Genomic DNA, 16461 nt, shown 5'->3' with positions numbered 1-16461 from the left:
TTGTGTGAAGATCTAAAACTATTACTGAAACTTTATTTTTTGTTATATTATTTGTGCTCATTGTTTTCTCTACCAAGTAATTTTGCCACCTGTTTGAAGATTTGCAAAGTATGATAATGATAAATATAGTAATAATAATTAATATTATAAAAATTATTATTATCATTAAAAAAATAAGAAAGCTGTAAATAAAAATTTTGTAACTTACAGAATGATTGTTTATGGCTAAATCCATAAGTGTGAACTAAAACAACCCACACCATGGAAAAAACTCGAAGTCCATTTAAAACTCCAAAGTTCTCCTTAGAATGACTTATCTTCAACAACTTTTCCAGGTTCTTGTTTATCGAGAAGCATTTCAAACTGTCAGCTACCATGCCTAAAAATTATATAGAATAACATTTGGTTAAAATCTATTCTAATATAATAAAGAGAGACGGCGGATTTTTGTGTGTTTATATGTTCGAAGTAATCTCTGGAACCACTGCACCTATTTCAAAAAATCCTTCACTATATGAAAGGTGCTTTCTTACTGAGTGACATAGGCTATAATTCGAAAAAAATCCGATAAACAGTTCTTTTTTTATTCCAATTTAGGCCCAAATTTCACATAAATTCCCGAATATGGGAGTGAAAAACTACTTGCACATATTAATATTATATATCGTTGAAAAGGGTAGAATTTTCTGCGTTCTAAACAATTTGTTTCAATGCTCTAACTTAATTACGACGGGAGTAATTTGCGTTTTTAGCTCGAACTTTTTTAGGCTTAGCTGAAATTTGGGCACTACTTTCTTCATTAAATCTACCAATAAAAAGTGAAGGAATTGTCCCACGGTTTTCTTTTTGACACCATTGGAAAAAACGAAATTTTTTACTCCAGATATCTCTTGACCTATGGTCGTAAAACTTAGCTTCTGTTTCAAAGGAAATAAAGTTACAAGCGTTTTAAAATCAATTTCGAAAAATGTCATTTTGATTCAGGTTGTCAACCCTTTTATTTTCGCGTTTCCACGGTTACGCTTTTGAATCCATTGTTTCTTTCCTTTTTTTGCATTTAATTTCTTAAACTTATTTCATTTCGTGTTTTCATGGTTACGCTTTTAAAACCCATCTTTCGCATTTTAATTTCTTAAAAGTGTTTTAATATCTTTCGTCATTGTTTGGAAGGGTAATTTTGCATGGTGTTTTTTTCTTTTATTTAAGTTATTCTTTAAGTTATTAAGTTATTCTTTTAATTAATTGTTGAATATATGTCACTTGGCACAATTTTTCCTCAAGGTAGACCGGGCAAAGCCGGGCAACGCAGCGCTTAATATATAAAGATTTGAAAGCTACTGTTATAAGATTTTATACTTTTTTGTTTGTTTGGCGAAACATTTATTATTGCCGAAGAAAAAACATACGCTTCCGGTAGCGTGGTCGCTTGGCGCTTTAGGCGCTGAGCAGTTCAGTTTAGGATTATTGTTTTAATGCAACCGTAAATGTAATTCATTGTTTTGGCGATTTGTTTTGAAAAAAAAAAGAAACTTTTGATTTGTTTTTATCCGAGTGAAATGTACGACATTTTCGTCTTTTTGTATGACGATGATTTTTGAATGTTCCACTGGATGTTTTTTTTTATTAGACGGATGGATTATGATAGCGTGGTTGCTGGGCGAGTTTGGCAATAAACAATGGAGTTGCGGAATTATTTTTACATTTGAAAGATATTATTTGATGTCTTTTTTTGTTTATTTGGCGAAATATTTTAAATTGCAGTAAAAACCGCTTCCCTCGCTAAATAGAGTTTTAAAGCAACTGTAAATCTAACTTAATGATTTGACGAAAAGTTTTAAATTCAAAAGAAATTTCAATAGATTTTTTTTTTTTTTGAAAAGGTGTGTTCGCATTTTATACAAAGAAAAAATGATCATTTCACATCAGAGGGCGTCAATTTGTTTTATTCAGCGGACTTCCATAAAATTTCTAGCACGGACATCGCCGTGCGGGTACTGCTAGTAATACACAAATTGTAATTGTTCAGAGCGCACTAAGTACTTAAAACAATGAATAAATTAATTGTTTATTGTATAGGGTGTCCCAAAAGTCACGCAAAACCATACCTAAAAATTAATGTACAATAACATATTATGCTACATTATGGTAAAAATAGTACATGCATTATTTTCATAGTTCAGAAGGAAATAATTACTTGTCGAATGAATGAATTGTATATCGAATAGGGGGATCCAAAAGTCAGAGAATACCATAACTACAAATCATGTGCAATGACGCATGTTACATGCAAAATAATGCATGCATTGTAGTCGTTCAGAATACATTAATTACTTTTAACAATGAATTAATTAACTGTAGTTCGTCCAGGGTGATCCAAAGGTCACAAAATCCGTAATAAATTACCTTATTTTAAAAATAAAATCATTAAACATAAATGTAAGTTTCAAATGCAATTTTTTCTCTAGTTGGTTACACTATATTTTTCGAAATGATCCTTTTATTTTAGTTTCATTTTTCGACAGCAATTATTCTTCCTATAGCTTTTAGTTTTCAGTGTAGTTAAGATGGTTTCTTCCCTGGATCAGGAATTCCAATCTGTCCACTTTCAACGAGTACAAAGGCTTTTCATGGTGTGTGAATTTTCATGGGATAAAATTATTGTGCTCTGACAATTAACATAGCATGTCAGATGAAAAGTCTTCATTTATAAAGAACAGAGAATAAAGTTTTCAATGCCATTTATATTACTGGCATGGGCACTGAAAAACTTGAAACTTAAACATCGACAATTGAGTTGGTCCTGAAACTTTAAAAGTATTTTTTTTTCTCAAAGAGCATGCTTAAAAACATAATATTTAACAATTTTTTAAAATAATTTGACAAAGTTAAAAAAAATATTTTAATCGGTGCGCACAATAATTTTTTTTGCTACGCTTCTGCGTTTAACATCACAAGTAATAAAATGCCATTCACTGTTGCCATTAACGCATAGCGCAATATTTTGGCTTTAGATAAAGATAAAAAATATTTTAGAACAATTAAATTCATGTTTGCTTCAGAAATGTGTTAGTTCGCAATTCTGATTGCGATTTCTACTAATATTACTGTTAAATGACAACCCCTTTTTTTCTTTTAACAGTGCTTTTCGCCAATGGGGTAGCGCGCCAAAGTACATCACTGGTGACTTCCTAAAAACCACATCTAATTTCTAAAATGTGACATTTAAAAAATTAAATTTAAAAAAACTGTTAGGAAAATAAAAGTTTTTTCTGACTCCTTGTAATTTTTTTTTGCTTATGCTATCAATTTTAGTAACTGAAACTAGTACTTTTGAATGAAAGATACACCCCAATACTTAAACATTTAATTTAATCATTACTTTTCAGATAGTACAAATATGATAAGCTTGAATTTCTTCAGCAGTTCCATAAGACAATTCCAGCTTTTAGACCAGATATGACACCTTTTGAAGGCAAGGTTCAGTATTTTGCTCCTTACATTGTCCATGTCGGGATGGCACTGCAGAGATAGACATCAAATTCTCTTCATTCTGGTTTCCAACATTCTTAGATTTTCCAAAGTCTCCCACCGCCTATTTCCATTATAAAATATTAAGAGCGTTTAAGAGTGCAAAATACTTTATTGAGTATTTCAGGCACCAGGTGTTAAACAAAGAAACAGTATTTGATAAAGCAAATAAAGTATTTGATGTATAGTAATATGAATTAAAAAAAATAAAAATAAAAATTAATTTCTTGTCGCTGTGAGTATTTTACTCACGGTATGAGTGGGGTCTTTTCCGAAATTTTAAAAGTATTTTTATTCTGAAAAAATGCTTAAAAACATAGGATTTAACCATTTTTCAAATAATTTGACAAAGTTTAATATTAATTTAACAATTATTTTAAACAGTGCAGTTTCATTGTTTACGCTTCTGCGTATAACATCACAAATGATGAAATGCCATTCTCTGATGCCATTAGCACAGTGCGCACTATTTAATTCGCATCTTTACTCACGTGTACGGGCATCGATATGGTTAAAAGTAAGCGTAGAGCGCAATATTTATCTCGCTTCTTGATTATCATAACGTGTAAACACGGTAGACAGATGCGCCAAAGTACATTATTTGTGACGTCATTAAGACCACGACTTATTTTCAAAATGGAACATTTTAAAAAAAATTACGAAAAAAATAAACGTTGAGAAAATGAAAGTTCTTTCTCGCTCCATGTTTTTTATTTTATTTATTTATTTATGTTTTGCTTGTTCTATCAATTTCAGTGACTAAAAGTAGTACTTTTGTCTGAACGAAACAGCCCCTATTCTGGAGAGTTAATCGAAAGAAAGTCGGAAACATTCGAAAGATAATTATGGAAGGCTACAACAGCGGCATCATATATTAAAAAATATTTAGTGTTTAGAATCAAAAATTATTTCGAAAATAATCGGAAGAAGCCATCCTGGCCAACCCATGGGCTTAAAGCTACCGCAAGTGACATTATAAAAGTTAGATACCGTATTACCCCGCGTTATCCGGCATGCCGGAAATAGCGAGATTGACCAGCATGACGGGAAATTCCAATTTTCCGTCATGCCGGATAATTCGAGGTTTATTTTGCAACAAAACAAAAGTAAATTTCCCCATTCAGTTCCAATCAGAAAGCAAACCACTGTAAGATAAAAATAACTCCCGAAAGTAACCTTCTTTCAAAACAAATGTGTAGAGCATATAATATGCTGTGATGGTAAGTCGTTCTAAATAGATTTATTTATATAAAATAAAATAAATCTATTTAGAAAAGATAATAAAATAATCAATTCAGAAGCAATCATTGTTACTGCGATTTGTTCATAATTGTCTTAAATAAATTATTTTAGGTACCTTTTCGAGAGGTAAGTTTAATTATTTCCACTTACAAAACGAGCTGATGTGTGCATCACATGACTTCCTTTTACCCCAATTTAATGTCATTTACCCATTACTGGCATTTTTAATGTGATTCAATAGTTTACTCTCTAAATATCACCAACAGTGGCCAAATTGAAATCAGATTTTAAAAAAAATAAAAAAAAAACGTCAAATTTGTCGTCAAGTTGGCAACAAAACTTGGCGACCAAACGACTGGCGATATATCACCAAGTGTCCGCCAAATTATAACACCACTTGAGTTTATATCGAAATTAATAATGATTCCTCCCCCCCCCCCAAAGGAACAAAAGACCCCTTTAGAAACACCCGAATGCAACCGAAAGGAGAGGTGCAGAACTAGACCCCACTAGGAGTCTAAGTACCAAATTTAAACTTTCTAGGACATACCGTTCTTGAGTTATGCGACATACATACGCACATACGCACATACGTACATACAGACGTTACGAGAAAACTCGTTGTAATTTACTCAGGAATCGTCAAAATGGATATTTCGCGTGTCTTTACGTTCTTAGGCACTTATCCACGTGTGGTCCGAGTCGAAAATAAAACTCATCATTTATTCGGGGGTGAGTAAAATGGAAATTAAGGTCGATTTTACTCACCCCCGAATGAATGTTGAGTTTTTTTTCGACCCGACCACACGAGCATATATACCTAAGAACGTATGGACGACCGAAATATCCATTTTGACAATTCCCGAGTTAATTACAACGAGTTTTCTCGTGACGTCTGTATGTACGTATGTGCGTATGTATTTCGCATAACTCAAGAACAATATGTCCTAGAAAGTTGCAATTTGGTACGTAGACTCCTAGTGGGGTCTAGTTGTGCACCTCCCCTTTTGGTTACATTCGGGTGTTTCTAAAGGGGTCTTTTGCCCCTTTTTAGGGGGAAATCATTGTTAATTCTGATGTAAACTCAAGTGGTGTTATAATTTGGTTGACACTTGGCGATATATCGCCAGTATTTTGGTCGCCAAGTCCTTTCGCCAACTTGGCGAAAAATTTGGCGATTTTTTTTAAAGAATCTGGTTTTAATTTGGTCACCGTTGGTGATATTTAGAGAGTAAACTATTGAATCACATTAAAAATGCCAATAATGGGGAAATTATATTAAATTGGAGTAAAAGGAAGTCATGTGATGCACCCATCCAGCTCGTTTTTATCTATTGAATAGCTATGTTCAATTCTTTAGCACTGGTTTAGAGGCGGTAACATACTGCTTAAATGTTTGCTTACTTAGTTTTAACTTAATTTTTATAAAATTATTTGTTATTAAACAATATTTTTATTGTTAAAGTAACAAAAGACAATGTTATTAAATATTTTTACAAAATTAAACTGCTTGTTAATGCTAATGAGATATGCATAGAGCTTATATTCATTTTTAAGCTGCATATATTTTTTATAGTATCATTTTTTTCCTAACTTCGATTTTTCCAGCATGCCGAAAAGGACCAGGCAAGTGTTATTGAAAATCTGATGATCCCCTAATTATGCAGCATGCAGGATAATGCGGGGTAATATGGTAAGAACTCTATCTGTATGCTACCCAGAAAGTAGTTGGATTTTTCAAGCAAAAATCTCTTTATAAAATGATTGTTTTCAATTACATTAATCGCATTTTATATAACTTTTGATTTTTAAATATTTATGGTGAATGTGTTTAACTTACCTGATGGTACTCTAATGAAAGATTTTTGATGTGGTGCCATTGTATCCAAATATGAGCCAATGATTATGATTAGTACCATAATTGCAATTATGCATCTAAAAATAAGAAAAATAATTAAATGCACATCAAACTGGGAAACATCCACACAATAACCTATATACGTATATACATATGAAATATTTTTCGGCCTATACTGCTTCGAAATTCAGATTTGATCGCAAATGAATTCTCATTTCTAGGTGTAAGTTTAGGCATAAAGGTTTAAGTACATTTTATTTTGCATGTATTCTTATTTTTGATGAAAGCAATCCTTAAAAGCATAAAGTTGTTTTAGTAAAATATTTGCAAACTCCATTTGAAATTTTTTTCAATATTCTTACCTATTCATATATTCTAATATAAATGCGTTATGTTATTTGTATGCGTTTTATATTGCTCTCATCTCTTTACCAATTGCAAACAATTTTTATGCTTTCACTTTAAATACATATAGTATATCAATTCGTACAGAGGGTATTCTTACTAAATAGATGTGCATTTAACTATTTCCGCTATATTTTTCTTACAATCTTTGTATTTATGTCCTATTTTTAGATATTTCTTTTTTAACATTTGTCAGATCATTTAGAAATTTATAATTTAAATTTTCTTTAAAAAAGACTCATTTAATATCTATTGGTATTAAGTATTTTCTTACATGACAGCAATCTGGAGTCGTGTGAAATGATACGGCTCTTTGACTTGACAATGAGCAACTTTCGCTTTCAGTGGTAGTTCTTTCAGAGCTAAAACAACAATTTTTATTATTAAAAAAGCAGTATTTTTCAAAATTTTAGACACGAAATTGACATTTTCACTTGAAAAAGTTAAGCACTTATTCAGAAGTACTGATTCCTTAGTATTACTGAGGAAGTATGACTATTTCATACGAACAACAACACATTATCCTTAATGGATTTTGTTATGAGAATAAAATCAAAAAGCAGAAAATAACTTGTTGCTTGAGTTTTTACATTTACTATTGACCCCGCAAAACCAAATATTAGCGATGTGATCACATAGTATTCGTTTAGTCACGGTATTATATCATGCGGGAAAACTTTATATGTTAATACATGTTGTTAAACATAATTAGGTATTATCAATAATATTCATAAAAATAATCTATTGTTGATTGTAACTGTTATAAATCATAGATTTCCAGAAGAAAGAAAAAAAAAAAAAAGATTCTTAATGCCAACCACTGAAGTGCGCACTAAGGTGGAGTTAAAATACAGCAAAGATTATTCTTCTGATTTTTTTTGTTTTAAAATTAAAATATTCAAAAGAGTGGAAAATTTGATGAATAGATCCCATAAAAAAAGACTAAGCTATTTTTGTTCTGTGTTTCCATTTTAAAGGTCAGATCTAAACTTGAATTTTACAAAATTTACTTTGTTTTTGTAACATTTCATTTTCAGTACAAGTAATTGTAAGTGTTTGATAGCACTTTTATGACAGTAACGACATAGTTAATTGCCACTTCAAATGAAAATAATGAAGTAGAAATATTTTTGAGTATTCTTTCTTAACTATTTATAAACACATAATAAAAATATTTATTTAAAAATAATAATACTTAAATATAAAAAAAAAACCTAGCATGTAGGAATGATAGTAAAATAATAAAGAAAATAATTTGAAACACGACAAAAAAAAAAAAAAAAAAAAACCTAGGTGGAGTACTTTCTCTTGTTTCTCACTTGAAGGTTCTTAATAATTGGATCAAACTTCGTAACGTGAAGCTTTAATTAATCCTCTAAGTGAATATCTGTAATTTGCGTTTTTTAATTGGTATTAATTTTTGGCTTGAAAGAAAATGCTGACGGATTAAGTACTTGGAGAAAGTGGAAAGTAAACTACAGTGCCGGGACAAAAAAATCTTTACAAGAGGTTGGCAATTTAAAACCTGTCATGTAAACTTACTTGGGATGCTCACTAGTGATTAGGCCGAATACCGAATATTCAGCCACAATCTAGGTCGAATATTCGGAATTTTGCCAAATCAGTAGTGAGCATGCCAAGTAAAGACATGACAAGAAGTTTGAATGTCAGGTTTTAAATTGCCAACCACATGTAAAGATTTTTTTGCCGGCACTGTATATGTTTGCTCTCGACGGCATGGATATTGAAATGCTTTGAGAGTCAACACCCTGTATATGTGTAAAGTTAAATTGCTAACATTTACGTACCCTTTTCTCAAAGCGTTTTAATGATAGAAACTTACAACTTTTAGTGTTTTCAAGAGATACCCAAGAATCTACTGAAGTAAAATTTTAAGGCAACTCTGTTTATTTCATAACTGATTAAACTTTTACCTTTACTTTTCAAATAAAAAAGGGACCGTTTTTACCATGAAACAACTGCTTAGGAAAAGTGTGAGTCTTAAAACAAAGTGTCCGCGTCAGTACAATTATGAACACATAAATAAAATGTAATGAAATTTTCAAAGTAATATGTAAAGTAGTTTTCTGAAGAAAAGAAAAGGGGGAACATGAGTATTTAAATGTGACGTTTTGAGAAAATCGCGTTTGAAAGTACGATTGAAGTACATACATTTTAATACATACTTACCCCATTAATATTTAACTTGAGATATTTTTATTCTACGTAGAAATATGAATTTGGTGCCGTTGGAAAGCTCTTTAGTTGAATAATAAAATTTTAAATAGGCCAAAGTTAAAAAAAAATTTTTTTTCAACTTTACGGTACAGCTTCCCGTACAGTCTGGTATAGAGTAAAAGATTTTTTTTTTTTTTGCATACAAAATATCTCAGAGGTGGGGGGACTGCAACCAAGCCTGACACGCCGGCGGGGCATTAACACCGGAACTACTCCGTTTCAGTACAATTTTCTGAAAAAAATTCGTTCATTTCCTTTTACATAAAATTTGTTATGACTCAGGATTCAGTTATTTCTCATTCGCATCCCGGTACTGGAAAATTTACGAATTCACCCCTGATATGTACATACATCAATGCATATCAATCTATTTTCACAAAAGAGTAAAGTATGAGATAAATCACTTTTAGTTTTAATTTATTAAAACTAAACACACGTTTCATGTTTTAATTAAAATATATATATATATATATACTTCAAGTACTTTTTAAGAAACATAAAAAAAAGTAACCTGAATTTGCAATGTTTTGGATATCTGCAGCTGAACATGAAGATGGTAAACACAGACCCAGCCTGAGGTTCATTAAGTAAAACATATTTGCATTGGAAGCAAAATCTGTGAGCACCTGAAATTATAAATAATGTTCAAATGATTAAAATTCTTAAAAAAGTGGTTTTTTTAAAAATTGTTTTCATTGTTGACATCTTTTAAAAATTCATAAAAAGGCATCAATATGCTTTTTGTGCCATAATTATTCACAGGTTCAAGAATTTTTATGACATCGTAAAAAAAAAGGGAAAAAAAGAAAAAGAAAAAAAAGAGAAAAAATGTTATTACAAGTAATTGCAGTATTGTTAGAGTAAAAAAAGAAACGAACGTCATGTGAGGTGTTTAATCATTTTATTAATCAGAAAGCATTAATTTTAATTCCACCTAAGTTCAATGTGTGCGCAGTTTGTGGACATGGGATGAATTTGAGTAGCGTTTAGATGTAGTTCGAGCAACACATTAAGCTTTAGTAATGAAAGATATTGCTTTCTGTTTAATATAGTGACTAAACACTTCACGTGGCGTTTGCTGTTCTTACTATAACAATACATCGCTTACTTCTAATTGAATTTTTTCTCATTTTTTTCCCGTCTTAAAGATTTCATAAAAAATTCTTGAACCGGGGGGGGGGGGGTTGTAGTAGCATGGCGCAAAAACCGCATATTCATGCGACAATTTGTTGCTTTTCTATGAATTTTCAAAATGTGTCAAATACTTTTCGGTCACCCTATATGAAAAAAATAATGGTTAGAAAGAAATGCATAATAATGAAAAAAGTATCATCATTTTTCTTTTCCCTGTTATTATAAAATAAACAAAGAATTCGTGATTTTCATGGTATCTAGTTGAGGACTGCAAGCGAAATGTGAAACATTTCTTGAGAAATCTTTCGAATGTCTCATCATTCAAATCTGTGCATTATTGTATGGCACTCATGTGCATTCATTTTTTAGGACGAGGGGGGGGGGGATACCAGCACCGGTATATCAAACATTCAATGGGTTTGTTTAAGGTAAGAAATGTGTTTGGCGTGGTGTGGAAGCTTTGTCTACTGAAGAGATGATTAGACAAAATGGTTCGAGTTCGTTGAATATTGTAATTTTGGCCTAATTTAGCACATACTTTTGTTAACGGAAAAAAATCAATACTTGAGAAAAATTCTTTAATATAGTTTAAGATATCTATAGGTCAAGAAAAAATGCAGGTTTTCTCCAAACTTGGACTTTATTATCAAATGTTCTCAATTTTATGAGCTCCAAATGTCGTTAAGTCATTTTTTCTATTCTTGATATTAATTTTTGACTTTAAAAAAAAGATAATTTTTTAATAACCTCCGTATGATAATAAAACTAAATTACCTGATAAAAGAAGTTCTGATTGTGTAGTTAATTAGAAAAAAAGTTAAAAAAAAAAAACATTTTAATATCGTGCGGTAAAAATATCCCTTATGACTCAAACAAATAAAGAACTTATCCAAGTATTTTCCATGTAAATGCAGCAATTTTATATACACAATTTTGGAAAGTAGTTACCATGAATCTTTATTTAAAAAGTAGATTTATTCATCGCTATCATTATGAAATCAAGCGATTTTCATAAATTTGTTGTTAAATAACTGTAAAATAAATATTAATAGAAGTAAGATATTTTTTGCTGTTACGTTATCGTTAGGTATACGCATTGTTGCAAGATTGTCTGTAAAAATAAAAATATTCGTTTAACTTGTTAATTCCCAAAACTTCAAACAATTTCAAACTATGATTTTTCTTGTTATTCGCTTCACATTGTTTTTAGTTTGAGTTCAGAAAGAACTCATGGAAGCATTCTTCTTCCATGCGTTCTATGTGAGAAAAATCACGTGATCTCAAGGCACGCTGCAGTTGGTTCAATATCACTTTATGTCTTTGGCGCAAAACGTACTGTGACTTAATTCTTCCCGAAAAAAAATAAAAAATCCACACCCTAGTACGATTGAACTTTGTTTGGAAATTCTACTCTTAAAAATACTCTGCTAGACATGTGGTGCTATCTTTCTCATCGGAAAGTCAATTTTTGAAAATATTGACTTAACGCCTTTTGGTGACAAGCTCATCATATATTTTTCTCATGTTAAATAATGAGGGGACATTACAGATGAAAGTTAATTTTTTTCAGATCAGCTTTGTAAACCTTTAGTAATTTCCTATGTCAACGTTCCGAAGATATTTAACTTATCGAAATGTTCTTAGCGTTTTAGTTTTTGTATGTAAAAAATTATGGCTGAATTGCCGATGGTTTTTCATAATTGAAGCATACATGAATGTCATGAATGTATGATAGTGAGAAGCAAAAAGATGTAAGTGGACTATTTAAAGGTTCGAGAAAATCACGTTTAAAGTTCACGTCCTAAGTAGGCTTTCACTATTTTTATTTTAAATCATACTGTACAGCAGCACCTACTAGGACTACTAGTACTATCTCTTACCCCAAGACAGAGGAGAGGTCCACCTACAATTTGTACTGGTTATCTACACCTTTTGTATTTTGACACTTACATCCCTTTGCTTCTCCCTGCTATTCCTTCTTTTTTTTTGAGCAATCACGATTGCTTATTGCTTTCATTTGACTGTTTTGATGTGCTATCATTTTATTTTCCCGCCAGCACCCTCTGCAGCATCACCGTCGACCGGCTCCTTACGATGCTGCTCCTATAGCGAAAACCGCCTCCAGGTTGCGTCCATATCCTACACACACACGCATACATACACAACAACACACATACCTACACACATACACAAACACATACACACGCGCATACATACAGACAACTACACATACACACACAAACACATACACACAACTACCCACACATTCATGCCTGCACACAGACACAAACACATATGCCTACACACATATACACATAACCCGCCCCCACGCACACAAACACTCATACACACAACTACCAACACTCATGCCTGCACACAGACACAAACACACATGCCTACGCACACACATACTCCCTACACACAAACACACATACCCCCACACACACAAACACACGCCTACATACACACACACTCGTGATTGCGAAAAACATAGTTTGAATTCCAGATGACAAAATTGAAATTAATTTTTTTTTCTTTTTTTTTTTTTCGTCTGGAGGAATTACAGCCACTCAACGAAATTAAAGAAGTTTAAAAGACAAAAAGAGAGAGATTTATTTCTGAATTTATCTAGACAGAACTCCTACCATTAATATTTTAGTTGGATAAATGATCTATAAATTTTTAGTTGTTGCCATACTTAGAAGAAAAATCTTATGATTTATATGGGGACGGTGACTGTGATGGTGAAGCGCGCCAAGTGCACACAAGCAGACGAACATTTACTCAGATTTCGTCACCATTGCCCCCTGTATGAATCCATCATTACAGTGAATATTAATGCATACTTGTATTTACTCTTGTAGCTAATAGTGAGCATGTTGCAAAATATGGTGATCTAAGGTTGCGAACTTACCGAGTCTGGTTGTGAAAAGTTTCTAAAGTCTAAGACAACAGTTTTGAACTGCACACGGTGGGGCACTGCTGGAAGCAGAGGTCTTGCTTCTACGGTGCAATATTGTCCAGTGAACTGCACTTTCTTCTTCTTGTCAAGCTTTTGCACAGCGAGACACTCGTCAAATTCTCCGAAGTCGGAAAGACTTCCATCTAGAATTCCAGATGGCAGTTTGGCACTGGCGTCTAGCACTGCAAAAGGAAGGCGAAAAAAATTGCACTGTGTACTTAGGTTATTCGAGAAACAACATTGTTTATTCTAGAAAAGTTATTGTTTGCATAAAAAAATTGACCATTTTTATTAACAGATATTGTTTTATCTCGTGGGAAATTAACTCGCTGCTTTATTTTGACCTCAACTGGTAACAATTTGATTTAGTGAAAGTCATTTAACACAAGTAAAACGCCGGCAGAATTTATAAATTTGTTCTGTGCACTTTTTCTTTCAATACCTTGTTACAATAAAAGTATTCTTATTGGATGTTTTGCAAGTGTAAAATCCCCTTATGCGAATGGTTTTTAATTCTCCGATATTAAGGCATGAAACTTAGTGAATTTAACACCTCTTTCTCAGGAACACTGTTATTTAAGGTGACGGACTATTTTGGGAGTATATTAAATTGATAGATCTTCGACTGCCGGCATAACTTCTGGAGTAAGAAATCAAAATTAGAGCATTAAGTAAGACACATTAGAAAGTCAGTATTTCATGAATATTTAACGCAAGTAATCCGCAAGACGAAAGAAGTGTTTCCAAAAGAAATGGGACATTTTTTACCATATATGTATGGAAATTACATGAATGTGGTGACTGAGGGCTGTGATAAGCATTCTGGAAAATGCTCAATTTATTAGAAAATTATGCACTTTGTGGACATTTAAAATGCTGAAGAAACCAGCTTGTTTATGTAATACTATCTGGAAGAAAAAGAAAGCTATCCTGATGAAGGAGAAAAATTTTGAAAGAACGTTTAACATTACTGTTCGGACTTATTATGGGTAATAAAAAATGAAACAAATGTCCGTTAGGAAAGCACCCAGCCTTGTTGTTTTATAAGTCTGGATTTGAAGCATTTTCCAGTTGACTGGTATTAGCAGAAGTGTGTTATCAATCATAGGCGTCACGTATTATTGACTTATTTTCTGACTTTGAGTCAGGAGTTAGAAGAAGAAAAAAATGTTGTTATCGTATTTTTACTTCCTTTTACAAAGAAGGAAGTATTGTATTCGCAAAAAAAATTTCACTCAAAAATCGGCCTTAATTTCCATTTTGCTCACCCCCGAATGAATGTTGAGTTTTTTTTTCATACCGACCACACTTAGATATATGCCTAGGAACGTACAGACACCCGAAATATCCATTTTGACGATCCCCGAGTTAATTACAACGAGTTTTCTCGTGACGTCTGTATGTACGTATGTATGTGCGTATGTGTGTCTGTGTGTATATATGTCGCATAACTCAAGAACGGAATGTCCTAGAAAGTTGAAATTTGGTATTTAGACTCCTAGTGGGATCTAGTTGTGCACCTCCATTTAGGTTGCATTCGGATTCTCCAAAGGGGGTCTTTTTCCCCTTTTTGGGGGGAAATCATTGTTAATTTCGATGTAAACTCAAGTGGTGTTATAATTTGGAGGACACTTAGCGATATATCGCCAGTCTTTTGGTCGCCAAGTTTTGTCACCAGCTTGGCGACAAATTTGGCGATTTTTTTTTTAAATTTTTTCTTTTTTAAATCTGGTTTTAATTTAGCCACTGGTGGTGATATTTATACAGTAAACTATTGAATCACATTAAAACTGCCAATAATGAGAAAAAGACATTAAATTGGAGTCAAAGGAAGTCATGTAATGCACACATCAGCTCGTTTCTTTCAAGGAGAAATAAGACCTTTCATTCAGAAAACATACACTTAAGAACATAACTATAATATTTTTTACCGGAGATCGCATCTTTGAAATGCCAACCAATGGATGCCATGAATAATTCAAGTTTTTAAAATAAGTTACAGACAACAGAGTTTTAAAGCACTTGATCACTAAAATGGAAGATGCTGATTAATAAGGAATTGTCCAAAACATTTAACGCTCTGTGTAAAGTTACATTTCCAACCGGCTTTGAATTGTTGAATTCAGAGTTAATTCTACGTTCTTGTGCTAATTTATCTTGGCTTGAATGAATACAGAGACAGTATTCATTCATAGAAAATTATTCTCAGAATATAATCATACTTGCAACATTTGCACATTAAGTATACACATTTATGATTGGAAAAAATATTGCTTGGGGTCCCGAGTGTCTCAGCATATTTTCAGTCGTCGAAGCATTTAGAGTGTAATTCATTGTAATATGTTCTAATAGAAGCTTTAAAATTTGTATCGATTCTGCGATACGGATGAGTGACTACTTCTTCGCATATCAAAAAAATTTTGACACCAACAGTGCTCGTACTGTTCGTTTTCTAAGCCGAGACTTAGCGCGAATTTGCGCATGCGTCAGGTCTGCTGTGATTTTATCAAAATAGGGAGGGAAACCCGGAAGTAAAAAGTTCAAAATAACGTGTTCAAAGACAGCAAGTGCAAGCGATAAGTGCCCATCCTCAAGCTATCGACCCTTTTTGAAATGGAATCTGTCCTGAGTGGTAGTCTTTGCTTTCGAGAGCGGACAGTAGTTGAAAGAAACTGCATACAGCAACTATTCCTTGAGAAGAATTAGGACTGCAAGCCACTAACTAAATTCCTAAAAATCTACAAAACTCATTACTACCAACCTCAGCATTAAATTTCAATATATAAACCACATTTTTCTAAAACCTCGTTGAGCCTGATATATTATCCCCAGTATTACGATAGAAATAGAAGTTTCAAACTTCTATTCCTCCCATGATGTACTTAAGAAACAACCTTTGAGGCTGATTTTTTTAATGCATTACTGGTTACACAAGTGTCCAAGTAGACGGTTAAAGAGAATAACATAGTTATGGTTGCAAAATTCAACAACAATGCAGTGAAGAAAATTTCGAAAGCGTATTCGTATGACTGAAATGTATCAAATATCAAAAGAATAAAGTCAAATATAAACAGAAAAAGGAAGTAAAGGCTTT

At 32.3% G+C, this 16461-nt stretch overlaps 1 protein-coding gene across 1 annotated transcript in view; it reads right to left on the bottom strand.

The window, feature by feature from the left end:
• The window catches only part of LOC129225987 (nose resistant to fluoxetine protein 6-like), an 84755-nt gene that overhangs the window by 33139 nt on the left and 35155 nt on the right, over positions 1-16461 (bottom strand). Inside the window, exons 2-6 of the mRNA XM_054860560.1 lie at positions 13320-13549; positions 9783-9897; positions 7308-7395; positions 6611-6705; positions 209-379 (exon numbers count right to left, since the gene is read on the bottom strand). Of these exons, the coding sequence (XP_054716535.1) occupies positions 209-379; positions 6611-6705; positions 7308-7395; positions 9783-9897; positions 13320-13549 (699 nt within the window). The remainder of the gene's footprint in view (positions 1-208; positions 380-6610; positions 6706-7307; positions 7396-9782; positions 9898-13319; positions 13550-16461) is intronic.

The sequence above is a fragment of the Uloborus diversus genome, chromosome 7 (genome assembly GCF_026930045.1).
Source record: "Uloborus diversus isolate 005 chromosome 7, Udiv.v.3.1, whole genome shotgun sequence".
NCBI classification, from domain to species: Eukaryota; Metazoa; Arthropoda; class Arachnida; order Araneae; family Uloboridae; genus Uloborus; species Uloborus diversus.
This window is presented reverse-complemented; position numbering and strand designations above follow the sequence as displayed.